Source organism: Macaca fascicularis, chromosome 20 (genome assembly GCF_037993035.2).
Source record: "Macaca fascicularis isolate 582-1 chromosome 20, T2T-MFA8v1.1".
Lineage (NCBI taxonomy): Eukaryota > Metazoa > Chordata > Mammalia > Primates > Cercopithecidae > Macaca > Macaca fascicularis.
The window spans coordinates 14,634,021-14,651,261 of NC_088394.1; the positions used below are offsets into that span (position 1 = coordinate 14,634,021).

A 17,241-nucleotide genomic window follows, 5' to 3' on the forward strand; every position below is an offset into this window, starting at 1 on the left:
TGGTATGTGCCAGGCCCTGTGCTAATATTAAAGTACTGAGGTTACAAGTGGTGCAGAAAAAGTATCTGCCCTCCTGGAACTTACCCTGTAGTGGAAAAGAGACAGTCAATGATTATAAATATTGTAATAATTAGAAGGATACAGAGTGCCGCTGGCTGCAAAGGTAAAAGAAGAGGGTGTAATAGGAGAGTACATTGAAGACCTCACCCAGACCATAAGCTGATCAGGAGCCGCTTCCCTGAGGAAGGGATATTCAAGCTGATACTAGGCAGATGGGGTGGAAAGGGGGTTATGTTGAACAAAGGCGTGTATGAAGCCTCCGAGGTACAAGAGGCCCTGTGAAGGATTTAGGACTTCATGGGCAGTAAGACTGCACTGAAGCATTCTAAGTAGGAAAGTGACTTAAGTATGTTTGTAAAGGCTCTCTCTGGCATCAGACTGAGGAGTGAGTGAGTGTGGAAACCAGTCAGAATGCTATTGCAGTCTGATGAGAAGGTGGTAGCCAAGATTAGGTTAATGGAGGAAAGAAGACAGATTTGAGAGAGATTTGGGAGATAGAATCAAAGAATTGGTGATACTGGATGTGAGCCAGTACATCCTGACCATCCTTCACTCTTTTTAAAACAGCCTTTGCCCAAGTTTTTGCTCATTAAAATAATTGTCACCTAGATAGAAATGAGCGCATAGAGCTAAAATACTCAGATTGGGTTTTCAGTATTCATGTCAGGGTTCCCCAAGATCATCCTCAGGCTCGATGATTCACTAGAAGAACTCACATGAGTCAGAAAAGGTGTTATACTCGCAGTACAGTTTCTTCCAGCAAAAGGATACGGATTAAGACTGGATGCAGTGGCTCATGCGTGTAATCCCAGCACTTTTGGGAAGCCAAGGCACGCAGATAGCTTGAAGTCAGGAGGCGTTCACGACCAGCCTGGCCAACATGGTGAAACGCTGTCTCTACTAAAAATGCAAAAATTAGACAGGAGTGGTGGCGCATGCCTGTCATCCCAGCTACCTGGGAGGCTAAGGTGGGAGAATCACTCAAACCCCAGGAGGTGGAGGTTGCAGTGAGCTTAGATCATGCAACTGCATTCCAGCCTGGGCAACAGAGTGAGACCCCTTCTCAAAAAAAAAAAAAAAAAGATACAGATTAAAATCAGCAAAGGGAAAAGGTACATGGAGCAAAGTCCAGGAAAAACCAGGCCTAAGCTTCCAGGTATCCTCTCATAGTGGAGTCACATGGATGTGCTGAATCCTCCCAGCAACAGTGTGTGACCACACATGCAAAGCGTTGTCAACACGGAAACTCACCTGAGCCTCGAGGCCCCACATTTGTACTGAGCTGAGCCACATAGACACAGAGTACCTCCGTGGCTGGCTACAGCTCCTCAGACTCCAGCCCGCAAAGCAACAACAGACATTTACCATAAATCACATCGTCAGCATAAACTGTCTGATCCAACTGGCACATTGTGACCCAGGGCCTCAGGCATATAAGAGCCTTCTTATCAGGGAGAATACTATACCGGCTCAGAGCTCATCTCCCAGGAGCCGATCAAGAGCCAGTGTTGAGGAGAGAAGCCTTTCTTGGAAACATGCAGAGTTTGAGCAGTCCAGGCCTGCCGAGTTAATCCTTTCCTGCACAATGTTAGAGCCAGAGGAGCCTAACAGAATGGGAGGAAGACACCACCTGAGTAGGTGAGTTTCATGCTTCGCCTGTCTTCATGCAACTGCCTCTTCTCCAGTGCATCAGGGAATCTAATCTAGAAAAGAGCACTTTTAGTAGATAGTAGTAAGGTATCGCATCCCATGCCATTCCTGATTTATGCACCTGCTTCTACACATCAGAGGACTCAGTGACAAGCTGTGGATTAACCTTATACATTACTGGAAAACGTCACTCAGCAGAGCCTGGAACATGGACTCTCTCCCACATTTCAGTCCATACAATAATTTCTGCACCAGGTTTTAACATAATTTTATCTTTTATCTGGCATAATTTTTTAATGCTTTCCATGGTGATTGTCCACTTGTCGTAAATAATATCTTCCCATTTTACCCAGCAGTCAATCAGATGGTTGCACTATTTAGAATCTTAAGATACTTACTTTCCCAGGAAACTTGGGAAATTTGAGAGGTGCTTCTTTTGCAAAGCAGAAACAGATTTGAGGTGCATTGTTCAAAAAACATTTGCACTGTTGCTGTACTTAGAGAAAAATTTAATATGAAGATAAGACAGTGTGCTTTTACCAAGACCTCCTTGGGTGATATTGTAAGAACAAAAGCAATTGTGGCTCTTTAAAATAACCCGGAAAGGAACAAGTCAGGTGAACTGACAGTGAAAGGATTGTGTAGCTGGATTAAAGATCTGTAGATTACAGATAACAGGTAAAGAGGAAAAGATTACATTGCTAAATATCAATCATAATTTTATTTCTACCCAGGGAGCACTTTAGCTCCCTGGGTAGAAAACTTAGTAATAACATCCTCAGTATACATAGCTTTGAGGAGGTCAGTGCTTTTCAAAGGAAGGGGTAGGATGATTTGAAATTTTGCAGTTTGAAAATATCACAAAATGGGCTAGCATGAGGGCTTAAGTAAATGCCCATTGGAAGAGACTTCTAGTTCAGTGCCACTTTCCTATGTTGGCATAGGAGTATGTTGTACACGCTATTCAAATACCATTGAAGACTGGGTGCAGTAGCTCACGCTTGTAATCCCAGCACCTTCGAAGGCCAAGGTGAGAGGATCACTTGAGCCCAGGAGCTCAAGACCAGCCTGGGCAACATGTGAGAACCCATCTCAATTTGTTTAAAAATTACAATAAATAAATTTTGATAAAAATACCATTGAAGATACTAAAGCAAACATAGGAAAGCTTGGTGCTTTAAGCAGAAATAGAAATCTGAATTTTTTTATTTTGGTTTTGTGTCTGGCACATAGGGGAACTTGGGTAATTATGCCACATGTTGAAAGCAAGAGACTGGCTGTTTATAATTGTGATAAATTTCTGTTAAATTGAATTACTGGTTAGGAAGGCTTATTTTCTTCATAGTCCAGGTTTCATCTCTGGAATATATTTTTTCTCAGATTCGACTTGTAGTTAAGTTGTAACATTTAGTGGTAAACTAGCTGTTTTCTGTAGCTATTAGTGGAAACAATTGTGGAATTATTCGAAAGCAAATCTTCAGTTTTTTAGTATAATCGTGGATAATTAGACAGAGATTACCATGTTATAAGAAAAGTACATAATAATAACACCTAACATTTATATAGTGCTTACTAGGTGCCAGACATTGTTCTGAGCACCTTGCATATATTATGTAATCCTCGTAACAGTCTTTTGAGGTAGGTTTTTAAATTATTATCCTCATTTTACCGATAAAGAAATTGAAGTACAGAGCCATGAAATGACTTGCCTGAGGTCATGTGGCCAGTAAATGGTTTCAAATCCACACACTTTGGAACCGGAATCTGGACTCTAACCTCCTAAGATTATACAGACTACAAATTAACCAGGAAATTGGGATGATCCCATGTGTGATACACAGCTTAGCCAGTGTAACAAGTAGCAACAAAGTGGGGGGCACAATGAACCTAATAATACCAAATGAATGTTAAGGAAAAATAGAAGAGCGATAATTCTTTTGAATGGTTTGCCCTTTGTCCTAACCAGAGTGCAATAGACAGAATGGAGTGGTAACGAGAGGCAGCCAGAGCCATTGCCATTGCAAAGGGCTTTTCAGCAGGTAGCGCTTGAGTCTGGTATTGAGAATAATGGGAAAACACATGGAACTGGAACCACTGCCTGCCCTGTTGTGATCTAGTTATGAAATTTGTACTAATAATATATTTGCATTTATAGGTTGTTTCAAATAGTATAAAATTTAAAATTACAATTTCTGTTCTTTAGTAGTATCTTTTAGTGATACCCTGCTCTAAAATATTTCTCCAGAGTGGTTGAAGAATTGGACCCTCTGATTTCATTTCCTCTAATGGGTGTATTAGTCCATTTTCATACTGCTATGAAGAAATACCCCAGACTTGGTAATTTGTGAAGAAAAGAAGTTTAGTTGATTCACAGGTTTCACATGACTGGGGAGGCCTTGGGAAACTTATAATCATGGCAGAAGGGGAAGCAAACTTGTCCTTCTTCACATGGCAGCGGGAGAGAGAATGAGTGCCAGCAGGAGAAATGCCAGACACTTATGAAACCATCAGATCTCGTGAGAACTCACTCACTATCACGAGACTAGCATGGGGTAAACCACCCCCATGATTCAGTCACTTCCCACCAGGTCCCTTCCAGGACACATGGGGATTATCGAAACTATTAATTCAAGATGAGAGTTGGGTGGAGACCCAGCCAGACCATATCAATGGGAAAATCTTGATTGTTTTAACCCTTGTTGAAATTAACTAATATTGATGGTTCCTCTTCTATTCCCGTCACCTTAGTCTTTTTTATTGCAGTTCCTCAGTTCCAGTTTTTTTTTTTTCTTCTCATGTTTGCTTTGTTCCCTCGACTCAGTTGCGAACCCAAGGAGGGAAGAGACTCAGCTTATATATCTTTTCTGTCATACCTGGCAGAATTAAGTATAACATATTTTACCAGTTTTGAAAAACAAGGCTACTGCAAACCTGGCTTACTCTTTCTGTGATTATTAAGGATCTTGTCATGATATGGTTCCAAATTGCGAATCTTAGTTATGATTGTACTGTCCTCTAGATCTACCGTATAAGATATGAGCCACCTCGAAGACAGGAATTCTTGCTGGATCACAATTATATCCAAAGTACCTAGAGCACCACACAGGAACACTCCACAAATGTTTTTCAATAAATGCATGAGTGAGTAATGAATGCTGCTCCCAAGGCAGAACCTGAGCTGTTGATTTTTTGTTTTAATCTCTGATAGAAATTTGATTTCTTGTATCTATTTCAAAGTCTTGATCTTGATTTTTCTTTAAAACTCAGGGTGTTTAATGGGGCCTCCCACCTGGAGTTTTTAAAAATCAAAATTGTATCATATATGTTTTTTAGTTTCTTAATGATTTTTAACCCCTACTTATGATTACCCTGAAAATGTTTGAATATAAATGATTTACATTTTAACATCATTAACACTTTAACCTTATAAACAGTCTCAGGAATCTCTTGGTGGCATTTTTTACATGTGGCATTTTTTTTTTACATGCTTATGTTGTTTCTTAAATATTTGAATATAAAATCAAAATAAGCAACTGCTTTTTTTACTCTGGAAAATCAAGAAGTAGTACCCGACCAAGATACTTTTTACCTTAATTTTTTCTACTTCCTTTACCTATCACTGGTCTTGGCATATTTACTTCTAATATATTCCTTGTTGTTATTTTTTTTTTCTCTTACTGCCATCATCATGTAGATAATTTTCAATACTACAATTTACAAACGATAAAATCTAGAATTTTGAAATTCATTTCAAAAATGTTGACCATGTTTTCTCCCGCAGGGAAAAAGCGAGCATGGTTGTCCCTGAAGAAAGAGAAGGCAGAGATGAAACAAACCTAGACCTAGTAAGAGGCACAGCGTCTACAGATGTTTCCACTGACACTCGGAAAGCCGGTGAGTCCTGCACTTTGTCAAGCACCTCCATTGCCTGAAAAGGGGGCCGTGAAGTTCCAGAGTTACTCTGCCAAGGCTTGGTCTGTATCAACAAACTCTTAAAAACGGGGTTTAGGCCAAGGAGAGGATGTGTACTTCCCTACTCTAATCTCAGCTCTACCATTTACTCACCATGTGTCCTCCTCAGAGCGAAGGCACTGTGTCATCTGCAAATCATGTGAGGTTGAGTTCTAGGCACCCCAGCTTAGAATGGGTTATGTTCCAGCTTTGCCTTTATATTTGGTTGGTTGAGACTCAGAATGTACTTTTGCAAATAAACTTTGGTAAATGGTGGTTAGGTTCTTATCTCAACCTAAAAAGCCAGTTTAACCCAGAGTCGTTGAAGGAAGTTTCTCCTTCCCTCCTCTGCCTCTCCCCTTAGCTGTACACATAGGTGGGCTACATACACTCCCCCTCTCCTTTTGTATTCATGTCTTCTTGGTAGCTCCCCAGATCTCCGGTGTCTGGTACACATTGCTGTGCAGTGTCCGAACTGGGGCATGCCACCAAGACCTGCTGAATTCCAAGTGCACTGTGATCCAGAAGTCCCCATTTTCCCATTCCCCAAGTTCCTAGTTTCCCATGCCAGCAGCTGATTCCAGCCAGGCGGCATGAGAAGAGCAATACGATTGAGTTGGTTTAACCTTTGGTGAGGCCAAATACAGTTAGAGCAGTGGGTGTCAGAATTTAGTAGACTTTAGAATAACCTCAGATGCTTGTTAAAACTGTAGATTCATAGCCCTCAATTCATAGAAATTCTGACTCAGTGGATGTGAAATGGAGCCAGCATCTCGGGGGCTTCTCATGGAAGTGGTTTTTGGACCATACTTTGGGAAACACTGCCTCAGAGCCTCTGTGTCTTGTTCAAAGAAGATTCTTTGAAAAATCAACCAGTTGGTTGACATTTCACGAAGAATGACAGAATGTAAGGCAGTATGAAGGAAGACAGATTGGAGTGTATGGGTAGCTGTTCGTAGAAGTCTGTCCCTAGAGGTCAGTTCTCATGCCTTCATATTAGTTGCCTATGGCTGCTATAATGAATACCACAGACTTAGTGGCTCAAAACAGCATATGTTTTATTATGTTACAGTTCTGCAGGTTCAAAGTCCAAATGGGTTTTATGAGGCAAGATATTGGCATGGCTGCATTCCTCCTGGAGGCTCTAGGAGAGAAACCCTTTCCTGGCCTTTTTCAGCCTCTACAGGTCACCTGAATTCCTTAGCTTATAGCCCCTTCCTCCATCTTCAAAGCCAGTAGCATAGCATCCTGTCTTCTCTGATCATCCTGCCTCCATCTTTCACTTCTGAGAACCCTTCGGCCTACCTAGATAACCCAGATAATCTCCCAATCTCAAAATACTTAACAGAGATACATTCTGAGAACTGTGTCATTAGGTGATTTCGTCATTACATGAACATCACAGAACGTGCTTACACAAAGCTAGACGGTCTGCCCTGCTGCACATCTAGGCTATGTGGTGTGGTCTATGGCTCCTGGGCCACAAACCTGCATAGCATGTTACCGTACTGAATACTCTGGGCAAGTGTAACACAATGGTAAGTATTTGTGTATCTAAACACATCTAAACATAGAAAGGTATGATAAGAATACAGTATTGTGATCTTATGGGATGACTGTCTTACAGGCACTTTGTCATTGACCAAAACGTTGTGTACAGCACATGACCGTATTGATAGGTTGCAGGGATTTGGATGTGGACATCTTTACGGGGTACCATTATTCTGCCTGCAGCAGCCCTTGATACTTAAAAATGTAATCCTTAAACAAGCAGCATTAACATCACCTGGGATTTTGTTATAAATCCAGATTCTTAGACCCTTTAGATCCCAGACCTACTAAATACAGAATCTGCTTTTTTTTTTTTTGAGACAGAGTTTCACTCTTGTCGCCCACGCTGGCGTGCACTGGCGCAGTCTCGGCTCACTGCAACCTCCGCCTCCTGGGATCAAGTGATTCTCCTGCCTCAGCCTCACAAGTAGCTGGGATTACAGGTGCCCGCCACCATGCCCAGATGATTTTTTGTATTTTTAGTAGAGACGGGGTTTCACTATGTTGGCCAGGCTGGTCTCGGACTCCTTTCCTCAAGTGATCCACCTGCCTCAGCCTCCAAAGTGCTGGGAATACAGGTGTGAGCCACCCCGCCCGGCCCGAATCTGCTTTTTAATGTTAGAATGTGAGAAACTGTGGTCTAAGATGTTCGTGTTTTTCCCAGCTCCTTCCCTTTCTCCATCTCTGGACTCTTTGATGTAAACACAATAGTTCCTAAATCACTAGATTTACTCAGTGAGCATTTTGAAGCATCTACCGTGTCTGCTATTTTAAGCATCTGCCCTCAGGCTTTGTCCTAGAAATTGGGCATACATTGACCAACAAAATGTGGTCAGTGCAATAATAACGGGCTATGAGGAAACTACGCAGGGGAGACCTTAGCAGATATGTGTGGATTTACAAATCGTTGCAAGTAAGGAACTACTGACAGAGTCTGACTTTCCTATTAGCTCAGTTTCGTTCAAGGGAAATTGCTTCTACTTTATAAACAAATCTGTTTGAAAATATAGAAATTATATGGAATATTACTGTATAGAATTATGTAACCATCCATCAGCGTTAACAACAGAAACATCGATTTTTAGATTTTGTTATATTCCTTCTTTGATAGTTCTTCCCCAGTGACATTACTTACTTTTTCTCTACAGGTGGCCAGGAACAGAATGGTACACAGCAAAGCGTAGTTGTGGATATGCGTGAATTTCGAAGTGAGCTCCCATCTCTGATCCATCGTCGGGGCATTGACATTGAACCCGTGACTTTAGAGGTTGGAGATTACATCCTCACTCCAGAAATGTGTGTGGAGCGCAAGAGTATCAGTGATTTAATCGGCTCTTTAAATAACGGCCGCCTCTACAGCCAGTGCGTCTCCATGTCCCGCTACTACAAGCGTCCTGTGCTTCTGATCGAGTTTGACCCCAGCAAGCCTTTCTCTCTCACTGCCCGCGGTGCCTTGTTCCAGGAGATCTCCAGCAATGACATTAGTTCCAAACTCACTCTTCTTACACTCCACTTCCCCAGACTACGGATTCTCTGGTGCCCCTCTCCTCATGCAACGGCGGAGTTATTTGAGGAGCTGAAACAAAATAAGCCACAGCCTGATGCGGCGACAGCACTGGCCATTACAGCAGATTCCGAAACCCTTCCCGAGTCAGAAAAGTACAATGCTGGTCCCCAAGACTTCTTGTTAAAAATGCCAGGGGTGAATGCCAAAAACTGCCGCTCCTTGATGCACCACGTTAAGAACATCGCAGAATTAGCAACCCTGTCGCAAGACAAGCTCACGAGTATTCTGGGGAATGCCGCAAATGCCAAGCAGCTTTATGATTTCATTCACACCTCTTACGCAGAAGTCGTATCGAAAGGAAAAGGGAAAAAGTGAACAGTGATGGCTGTTTTCTTATCCCACACCTGTGCTTTTCAGCTGCTCCTTGCCAGACATCATAGGTCGTCATTAATTATTAGGTTGGTATTTCATTCTTTTCCAATGCTCTCAATGGTTGTGCGGGGGACCAGAAGCCAGGATTCCTCTCTTAACTCTGCAGTTAGGCATCACTTTAACTTGCCTGTGCCTGCTCTTGTCCCTCCCTGCACCATCCATGCCAGGCTTAGCATGTTCCGGTTTGCAGGATCAGGTAAAGTTCCTACAAGTGTTTACAGAAGGTAGAAATTTTACCTGATCCTGACAGATCTCATTTAGAAAGGAACATGCTTTCTATGAGGGACAAGAGCGGGCACAAGAAAGCTACCATTTTTAACAGTCCTTGTTATCTGGTGCAACATAAATAACAGTCTAAATTGCACTTAATACCAGTGCCCCGTGGCTCTCCAAATCTGTTCTTTGCTGTTGCGTCTACTGGACGTTTGAACTGATGTTTGTGTAGGAATCATGTTCTGACCCTTTGTCTATGAAGGAGCCTTCTGGAACACTGAGAAGGAACATCTCTCTGCCATTCCTGACCAGTTCTCTCTACCATTTTCTTCAGCTCCATACTTCTTCTGCCTGTCTGCTCTAAGGAAATTTCATGGAGCCTTTAAGGTAGTCTAATTCAAGACAGTCTCCTCTAAAACTGGCTGACTAGTCTTCTAATGACCCGAACATATGTAGCATATACTATAACTTCATTGTTCAAAATTAGTATTTTTAAAACAAAATGAATTACCTATTTGCAAAAGTTAATGATGAAGAAGCTCTTAGAATTCTCAATTTTTGCACATATTCAGTCTCCTAATATCCGAGATCTCTAAGTCCAAATGGCTAGTTACAGAATTTTTTCAGACTTCCTCGTTTCCCAGCTCTTATATCCTAAGACACCAGCATCAGATCTTCTAGAAATATGACCTAATTGGCAGTGAGCCGAGATCGCGCCACTGCACCCCGGCCTGGGCAACAGAGCGAGACTTCGTCTCTATTAAAAAAAAAAAAAAAGAAAGAAAAAGAAACACAGCCTAAGCTCACCTTCCTGTGATTCGTATTTCTCACAATCCTGTGCCAGCGTGGCCCCTTTCTTCTCTGTGTGAGGACTCAAATGCAAGCCAATGAGTGGCCCGCTAAGCTCTTAAGATTTGGTTTTTCTGCCTTGAGATAAAAAGGATTGTCGGTAAATGAAAGATCAATGTATGGAATATATAAAAATTCAAAAGAAGCCGGGCGCGGTGGGTCAAGCCTGTAATCCCAGCACTTTGGGAGGCTGAGACGGGCGGATCACAAGGTCAGGAGATCGAGACCATCCTGGCTAACACGGTGAAACCCCGTCTCTACTAAAAAAAATACAAAAAACTAGCCGGGCGAGGTGGCGGGCGCCTGTAGTCCCAGCTACTCCGGAGGCTGAGGCAGGAGAATGGCGGGAACCCGGGAGGCGGAGCTTGCAGTGAGCCGAGATCCGGCCACTGCACTCCAGCCTGGGTGACAGAGCCAGACTCAGTCTCAAAAAAAAAAAAAAAAAAAAAAATTCAAAAGAAATACATTTAAAAATCCATAAAGAAAAAAATCTCATTCCAAACTTCCTGATTAAGTTGACTTTTTACGTAAGTATACAAATAGGATATTCACAGCATCTTTGTACAGTTTTTAAACTTTTATATTTAAACATTATTAACTTACCTGTTGTTCACACGTTGAGTAATGAGTAGGAAATTTTCTACCTCAGGAGCTGATACAAACATCAGTTCTGCTAGCCATATCACACATGTTAATGTTTCATCAACAGCTATTTTTTTGTTTTTTACAGTATTTGAACTAATAGTGGATCATGTAACACAAAACTGTCTTCGACTTTAACAAAATTATCATTATTATTATTATTATTTTGAGGCAGAGTCTCCCTCTGCTGCCCAGGCCGGAGTGCAATGGCACGATCTCAGCTCACTGCAACCTCCGCCTCCCAGGTTCAAGCAGTTCTCCCTCCCAAGTAGCTGGAATTATAGGCGTGCACCACCACGCCCGGCTAATTTTTGTGTTTTTAGTAGAGACGGGGGTTTCACCATGTTGGCCAGGCTGGTCTCAAACTACTGACCTCAGGTGATCCACCTACCTCAGCCTCCCAAAGTGCTGGGATAACAGGCGTGAGCCACTGCACCCAGCCAACAAAATTATTTTTAACTGTCCTTTCTGAACTGAACCTCTCACATTGGCATCTTGATTTATTGGTACTTAACAGTATATATGGATTTTGAACTCTACACAAGGATACTACCAGAATGAATTGAGGGGTATCAGAACCAGATTGGTTATAGTAGAACCCTGTAAGATGATGTGGAGAGTAAGGAGAAGTACAAGAAATAAAAATTAGTTTAAGATGGAATAAAGATTTGGGCTGCTATTTTTTTCCCAGGATTCACAATATACCCGCTAGAATGGAAAACAAAAATTTGAATGATTACAACATTATTGTTAACATTCAATTTTGTATTTATTTTATTGAGTATAGTTCAGAGTGTATTAAAATAGACCTACCACTTCAAATGATGATTATTATAATGTCTCTTCACCCTGTTCTAGCACTTCTTGCAGTATGTGGTTTCTGTTTTTTTCTTGTATAATTCCACTTGCCTTTTATTGTTGTTTCATTATGTAAAAGGAACATCTTCACATAGCATATCCTATGAAAGGGGTTTCATTCCAAGTTGAGTTTTCAAAAATAAGGTCTTAAAGCTACCATTTTCAACAGTCCTTGTTATCTAGTGCAACATAAATAACAGTCTTAATTGCACTTAATGCCGGTGCCCCGTGGCTCTCCAAATCTGTTCATTGCTCTTGTATCTGCTGGACGCTTGAAGACAGGTGCACTGTCTCGTATGTATTTGAATTATGAACATTAATTTCTAATGAATTCTAAAATTGTCATTGTAAGTGAAAGCCTCTCGCTGCCACTTCCTCTTCCAACTATATAAATATATTTCAATGTATTTCCAGTTTTGGAAAATTTTCAATACATCCATCAAGTGTTTACTTAGATTTTTGTACAAATATTTTTACAATCTAAGAATCTTTGGTAAAGGAACTAGAGATGCATGCAGTTGCAAAATTAATGTATTTATTTTCCAGCAGAATTTTATTAACTTCATTTTTTTTCTCTCAAGATAGTAAATATCCAGTGTACTTATGAACTCATGTTTAGCTCTTTTAAAACCTTTTCTAGGCCGGGCGCGGTGGCTCAAGCCTGTAATCCCAGCACTTTGGGAGGCCGAGACGGGCGGATCACAAGGTCAGGAGATCGAGACCATCCTGGCTAACATGGTGAAACCCCGTCTCTACTAAAAATACAAAAAAAAAAAAACTAGCCGGGCGAGGTGGCGGGCGCCTGTAGTCCCAGCTACTCCGGAGGCTGAGGCAGGAGAATGGCGTGAACCTGGGAGGCGGAGCTTGCAGTGAGCTGAGACCCGGCCACTGCACTCCAGCCTGGGCGACAGAGCGAGACTCCGTCTCAAAAAAAAAAAAAAAAAAAAAACCTTTTCTAAAAGCTAAATCAGCGTTATTCTATTTTACAAGTTGTTTGTATAAAAATGTGAACATATGAGATATTGTGAGAAATCATTTTGTTTCATTTAAATCATAGTGCCTCTTTTGATACTTTCTTAAAATTATGCAAGAAGAAAACATTTTTAGTAGTGGTCATAAATATTATCCTTTTGGTAGTAAGTTATTACTTCTTCAGCCTGAAGCTCAGTAGACAATATGTCTATATATGTTTGAGTACATCCTGGTTACAGTTTCCCAGCTCATGAGGAACTGAAAATAGTCTCATTCATCAACCCACTAGGATGTGAAGGGTTAAGTCTAGATTTGGTCGCGTTGAAATCCCACAATATAGAATTAATAAATGGCCTTCAGCAGGAAAACCTACACTGAAGCAAATCCGAAAAAGTGGGTCATGGGAGACAGGCATTACCGGTCTTTCCTTTTGTTTTGCAAGCATAATTTGATTTTCCTTTGGCTCACAAAACTTCTTTGGGGAAATTCTGTTTTGTGTTCAGTTTAACCTGGAAATATCCTCTTAAAAACCAACATTTAGGAAAGTTCTTTTTTCAGGATGGAGTATATTAAAATTAAGCCAGGCTTTGACATGAATTATCACTTTTCTTTATTATTTTGTTTTCTATTTTGGTTTATAGCTATTTCTGGCTCAGTTCTGAACTTCAGCACTTAATCATCCTTATCAACCACGTTTTTGGTGGCCTAAACCACTGTGCTGTTGTTTTTTAATTTAAAGATGCATAAGCCAAAATTTGGATGGGAGTGAGACATAACTGATTTATATGAATTTTAATGGGGTTGTATGTGTGTGTGTTTAATAAAATATATATTTATTCAGTATTTTCCTCAGCATTTTATGGGCAAAGTAAAAATAACAATGTATAGTGAAAGGGCATCTATTACCAGCACTGATAATTTAAAATCCTGAAAATGTTTCATTTTTTTCGTTTTTGTTATGAATAAACGATTAAAGGAGAAATGCTCTTTGAACCGCTGCTTTTGCTGTTTAATTCATTTGGTAACCTACTTTCTAAGACTTGAAAATACTGGTTACTTTTCCTTTCTGCTTTTCATTCTGTATCATGTCTCCTTAAGGAGGAAAACAAGACAAAACAAAAAAACTATTCTTCGGAAAATATTCATCTGTCAGTTTGTGATGAGTGTGCAGTGAGCACAATGCCTGGGATATCTTAGCTCAACAAAGGTGAATTCCTGGACACTCCTGCCTCGTACATTTTTGTTCTTTTAATGTCAGAGTTGGAAGAAATGAATTATCCTTTCAACACCTCTGGAATTTATTGTAATCTTTCAAACAAGCTTAATTATTGGTTATTGATTGACTCAATGATTTAATTACATTTGCTTCTGCTTCAAAATGTAGATCTGTATCCCTTTTTAACAAGGTGTGAGACAGGTTATTTCTCAACATGTTTTAGTGTCTGAATAAAACTTTGGCAGACTAACCCCTTCTTAGCAGCAGCGCTGCAACTCACATTTTTTAAAAATCACTTAGGCATTATCTCATTTAATCCTCATAACAAAGCCATGAAAGTACTATTATTTAATCTTGTTTTACAGTGATGAAACTGACACAGAGATGCTAAGTAATTTGCTCAAGGTCACCTAGTAGTAAATGGTGGAACCATGATTTGAAACGTTAATGTACAGCCCATAATGAAACATTGGGGGCTGTGGGGAGTAGTGGGAAACATTTCTGTACGCTTTTATGTATCTGATTACAAATATGTCATAGAAAAAGCAAATTGGTTTTTTATTTTGTCTTTTGAGACGGAGTCTCGCTCTGTCACCAGGCTGGAGTGCAGTGGTGCGATCTTGGCTCACTGCAACCTCCGACTCCCGTGTTCAAGCTATTCTCCTGCCTCAGCCTCCCAAGTAGCTGGGATTACAGGCGCCCGCCACCACACCCAGCTAATTTCTTGTATTTTTAGTAGAGATGGTGTTTCACCATGTTGGCCAGGATGGTCTTGATCTCCTGACCTTGTGATCCGCCCGCCTCGGCCTCCCAAAGTGCTGGGATTACAGGTGTGAGCCACCGCGCCCGGCTTGCAAATTGGTTTGTTTTTTTATCTCTCTTAAAGTGTCAAAAGCAAGTATATAAAACTTAGATAATACTGAGTCTCCTCTCTGTGTAGAGCTAGATATTCAGCAGTAGCCTAGGCTGTCTGTGATTTTCTAGGGCCATATGCCTCTTGGTCACTCATTAGGAGGGCTATTTTGCAACCTCATAAGAATAGAGGTTAATTTAAATAAAACTATTGGCCATGCAAATGATTCTTGTCCGTTGCATTGCAAAAGCCATTGCCTAGTGTAGCATTAACCAGTTTTGCATTTTTTCAGAAATGTATTTCTGCACTCCTTTGACCAACAAACTCCAAATCTCCAGGTCTTTGACTTTCTTCTGAACCAGTCTTAATATCTTCCTGATTTCCTCATTGATTGAGTCAAATAAAATCTTTGACTTCTGTTTTGTTCTTTTTGTATGAGAGTCATGGTTTTAACTTTTTTTTTGTTTTTTGAGATGGAGTCTTGTTCTACCACCCAGGCTGGAGTGCAATGGCACAATCTCGGCTCACTGCAACCTCCGCCTCCCAGGTTCCAGTGATTCTCCTACCTGAGACTCCCAAGTAGCTGGGATTACATGCACACACCACCACGCCTGGCTAATTTTTTGTATTTTTAGTAGAGACCGGATTTTGCCATGTTGGCCAGGCTGTTCTCGAACTTCTGACCTCAAGTGATCTGCTCGTCTTGGCTTACCAAAGTGCTGGGATTACAGGCATGAACCACCGTGCCCAGCCTATGGTTTTAACTTTTTGAAAATTGTCCTTTGGAATGGTATTGCCAGCATGAGCTCCTGAAGCTCCCATATAAAGATAAAACCCTGTTTCCAGCCTCATGCCTCCTAAAGTTATAAAATAGAAGAGGGTATATATAAAAAATTGTATATATATAATTTATATATGTGTGTATATATATAATTAAGAAATATATATTTCTTAAATATGCAAGAAGTATAACTGGTACTAATACATTAATATGTTGAAAACTATAAACTGATTAGATATTAATTTTAAGAACTACAAATTTTAAGATGCTGGCATTTTTCAGTGGACTCATCCTCATTCTGTTTACAAAAGCTCCGCTGCATATTTAGTCTGAGTTCCTTTTCTGTGTAGCCGTTGACTATCAGTGTTAAAGAGGCTGATTCATGAATGAGAAATAAAAGGAATTTTAGATACTCCCAAGGATCTATTTGTGTGACTAAGATATTTCTACGTGAGAAGAACACAGCTCTCTGAGGCCTGAAAGGTAAACAAAATCAACTCAAGATTTTAAATAAAAGGGTTTTCTGGTTTCATGACAATAGCAAATAAACCACGTCTAATGAAATGGTAGCATGGCATATTTGAGATGATAATATTTAGGGACCCTTTCCTATAATTATGAGCTCCAGAACTTGGCATCATTTAAAGAGTGCTCTTCACTGAGTAAAAGATGTACCTCCCCGTGCAGCTTTATTTCTGGGAAGGGTGACACCCAACAGAAGCTTAGGAGAGAAGACAGTTTAGTAGACCAAGAGAAGCGTGACCGGGCAGGTTTATTTTCAGCGTCAGGCATTATTGCATAAGGCAGAGGGCGCTCTCTGGGTTTGATGCTATAACAAACAGTCCACGCCATCAAGAGACATTCAGTCTTGCAGTGAAGAGAAGTCAAAGGTAGAAAATGAGCAGGTGGAAGAATAAAAATGCCACAAGAGAGAGAGATAAGTGTTCCTGAGGTCAGAGGAAGAAGTCATATCCCTGCAGGGAACAGGAATAGCCTCAGAGAGGAGGTAGAATTCGAGATGGGTCTTAAAAAACAGCTAGGATTTCAGCAGACAGATGCAGGGCACTCCACTTCAGCCCTGGTCTACCGCTTTGTGAAGAAACAGATGGGAAATAGGATAATGATGTTTCAAGAGGGAGTTGTGAACGCTAAGTAGGAGAAATAGGAGGGCCATATTGTAGGAGTCTCTTAAGGGCTAGGATGAGGAGTTTGTTCTTATTTCAGTAGAAAAGTGAATGTTCAATTAAGGAAAAAATGAAACAGAAGCCTTTTAAAATTTTGGTCTGGCAGTAGAGATTTTGAAATGGAAAGGAACTAATATTAATTGACAGTGTGTCATGTGGGTTATGGATGCTACCTTTACAGACAAAGAGACAGATACTGAGAGATTAAGAAATTAAAGCCACAGTGGAAGGACATTGCAGATTCAGACTCCAAAACCTGTCATCTTTCTGCCAGCCATTGCTGGCTAGAAGGGAGGATTGGAGGTGAAAAGTCCACCTCAGAAGCTGTTGTAACAATCTAAGCAACAGACAACGAAAGCCAGAACTAGGATGACAGCTTTGGAAATGGAAGGAAAGACAATCTTTGGAAGGTGGCAAATGAAATGTATGCCTGGGAAGAGACTAAATAATGCCTAGCTTTTAAGCCTGGGCTCAGGAGATGAGACTGTTGAAGAGAAAAGTTAAAGTCTGGAGAAGGACTTG

At 40.7% G+C, this 17,241-nt stretch overlaps 1 protein-coding gene and 1 long non-coding RNA gene across 3 annotated transcripts in view; one reads left to right on the forward strand and one right to left on the reverse strand.

Annotated features, from left to right (window-relative positions):
• Window positions 1–10,355, forward strand: part of ERCC4 (ERCC excision repair 4, endonuclease catalytic subunit) — a 29,236-nt gene extending 18,881 nt beyond the window's left edge. For both annotated transcript variants that reach the window (XM_005591287.4, XM_074028247.1), the window contains 2 exons: window positions 5,492–5,604; window positions 8,361–10,355. In XM_005591287.4, the coding sequence (XP_005591344.3) occupies window positions 5,492–5,604; window positions 8,361–9,094 (847 nt within the window). In that variant the 3' untranslated portion in view covers window positions 9,095–10,355. The remainder of the gene's footprint in view (window positions 1–5,491; window positions 5,605–8,360) is intronic.
• Window positions 10,356–11,019: 664 nt separating this feature from the next.
• On the reverse strand, window positions 11,020–13,826 carry LOC141409337 (uncharacterized). The gene is made up of 2 exons (XR_012429491.1): window positions 12,664–13,826; window positions 11,020–12,344 (listed from the first exon to the last, which is right to left on the reverse strand). It is a non-coding gene; the product is annotated as an uncharacterized lncRNA (long non-coding RNA).
• Window positions 13,827–17,241: the final 3,415 nt, after the last annotated feature.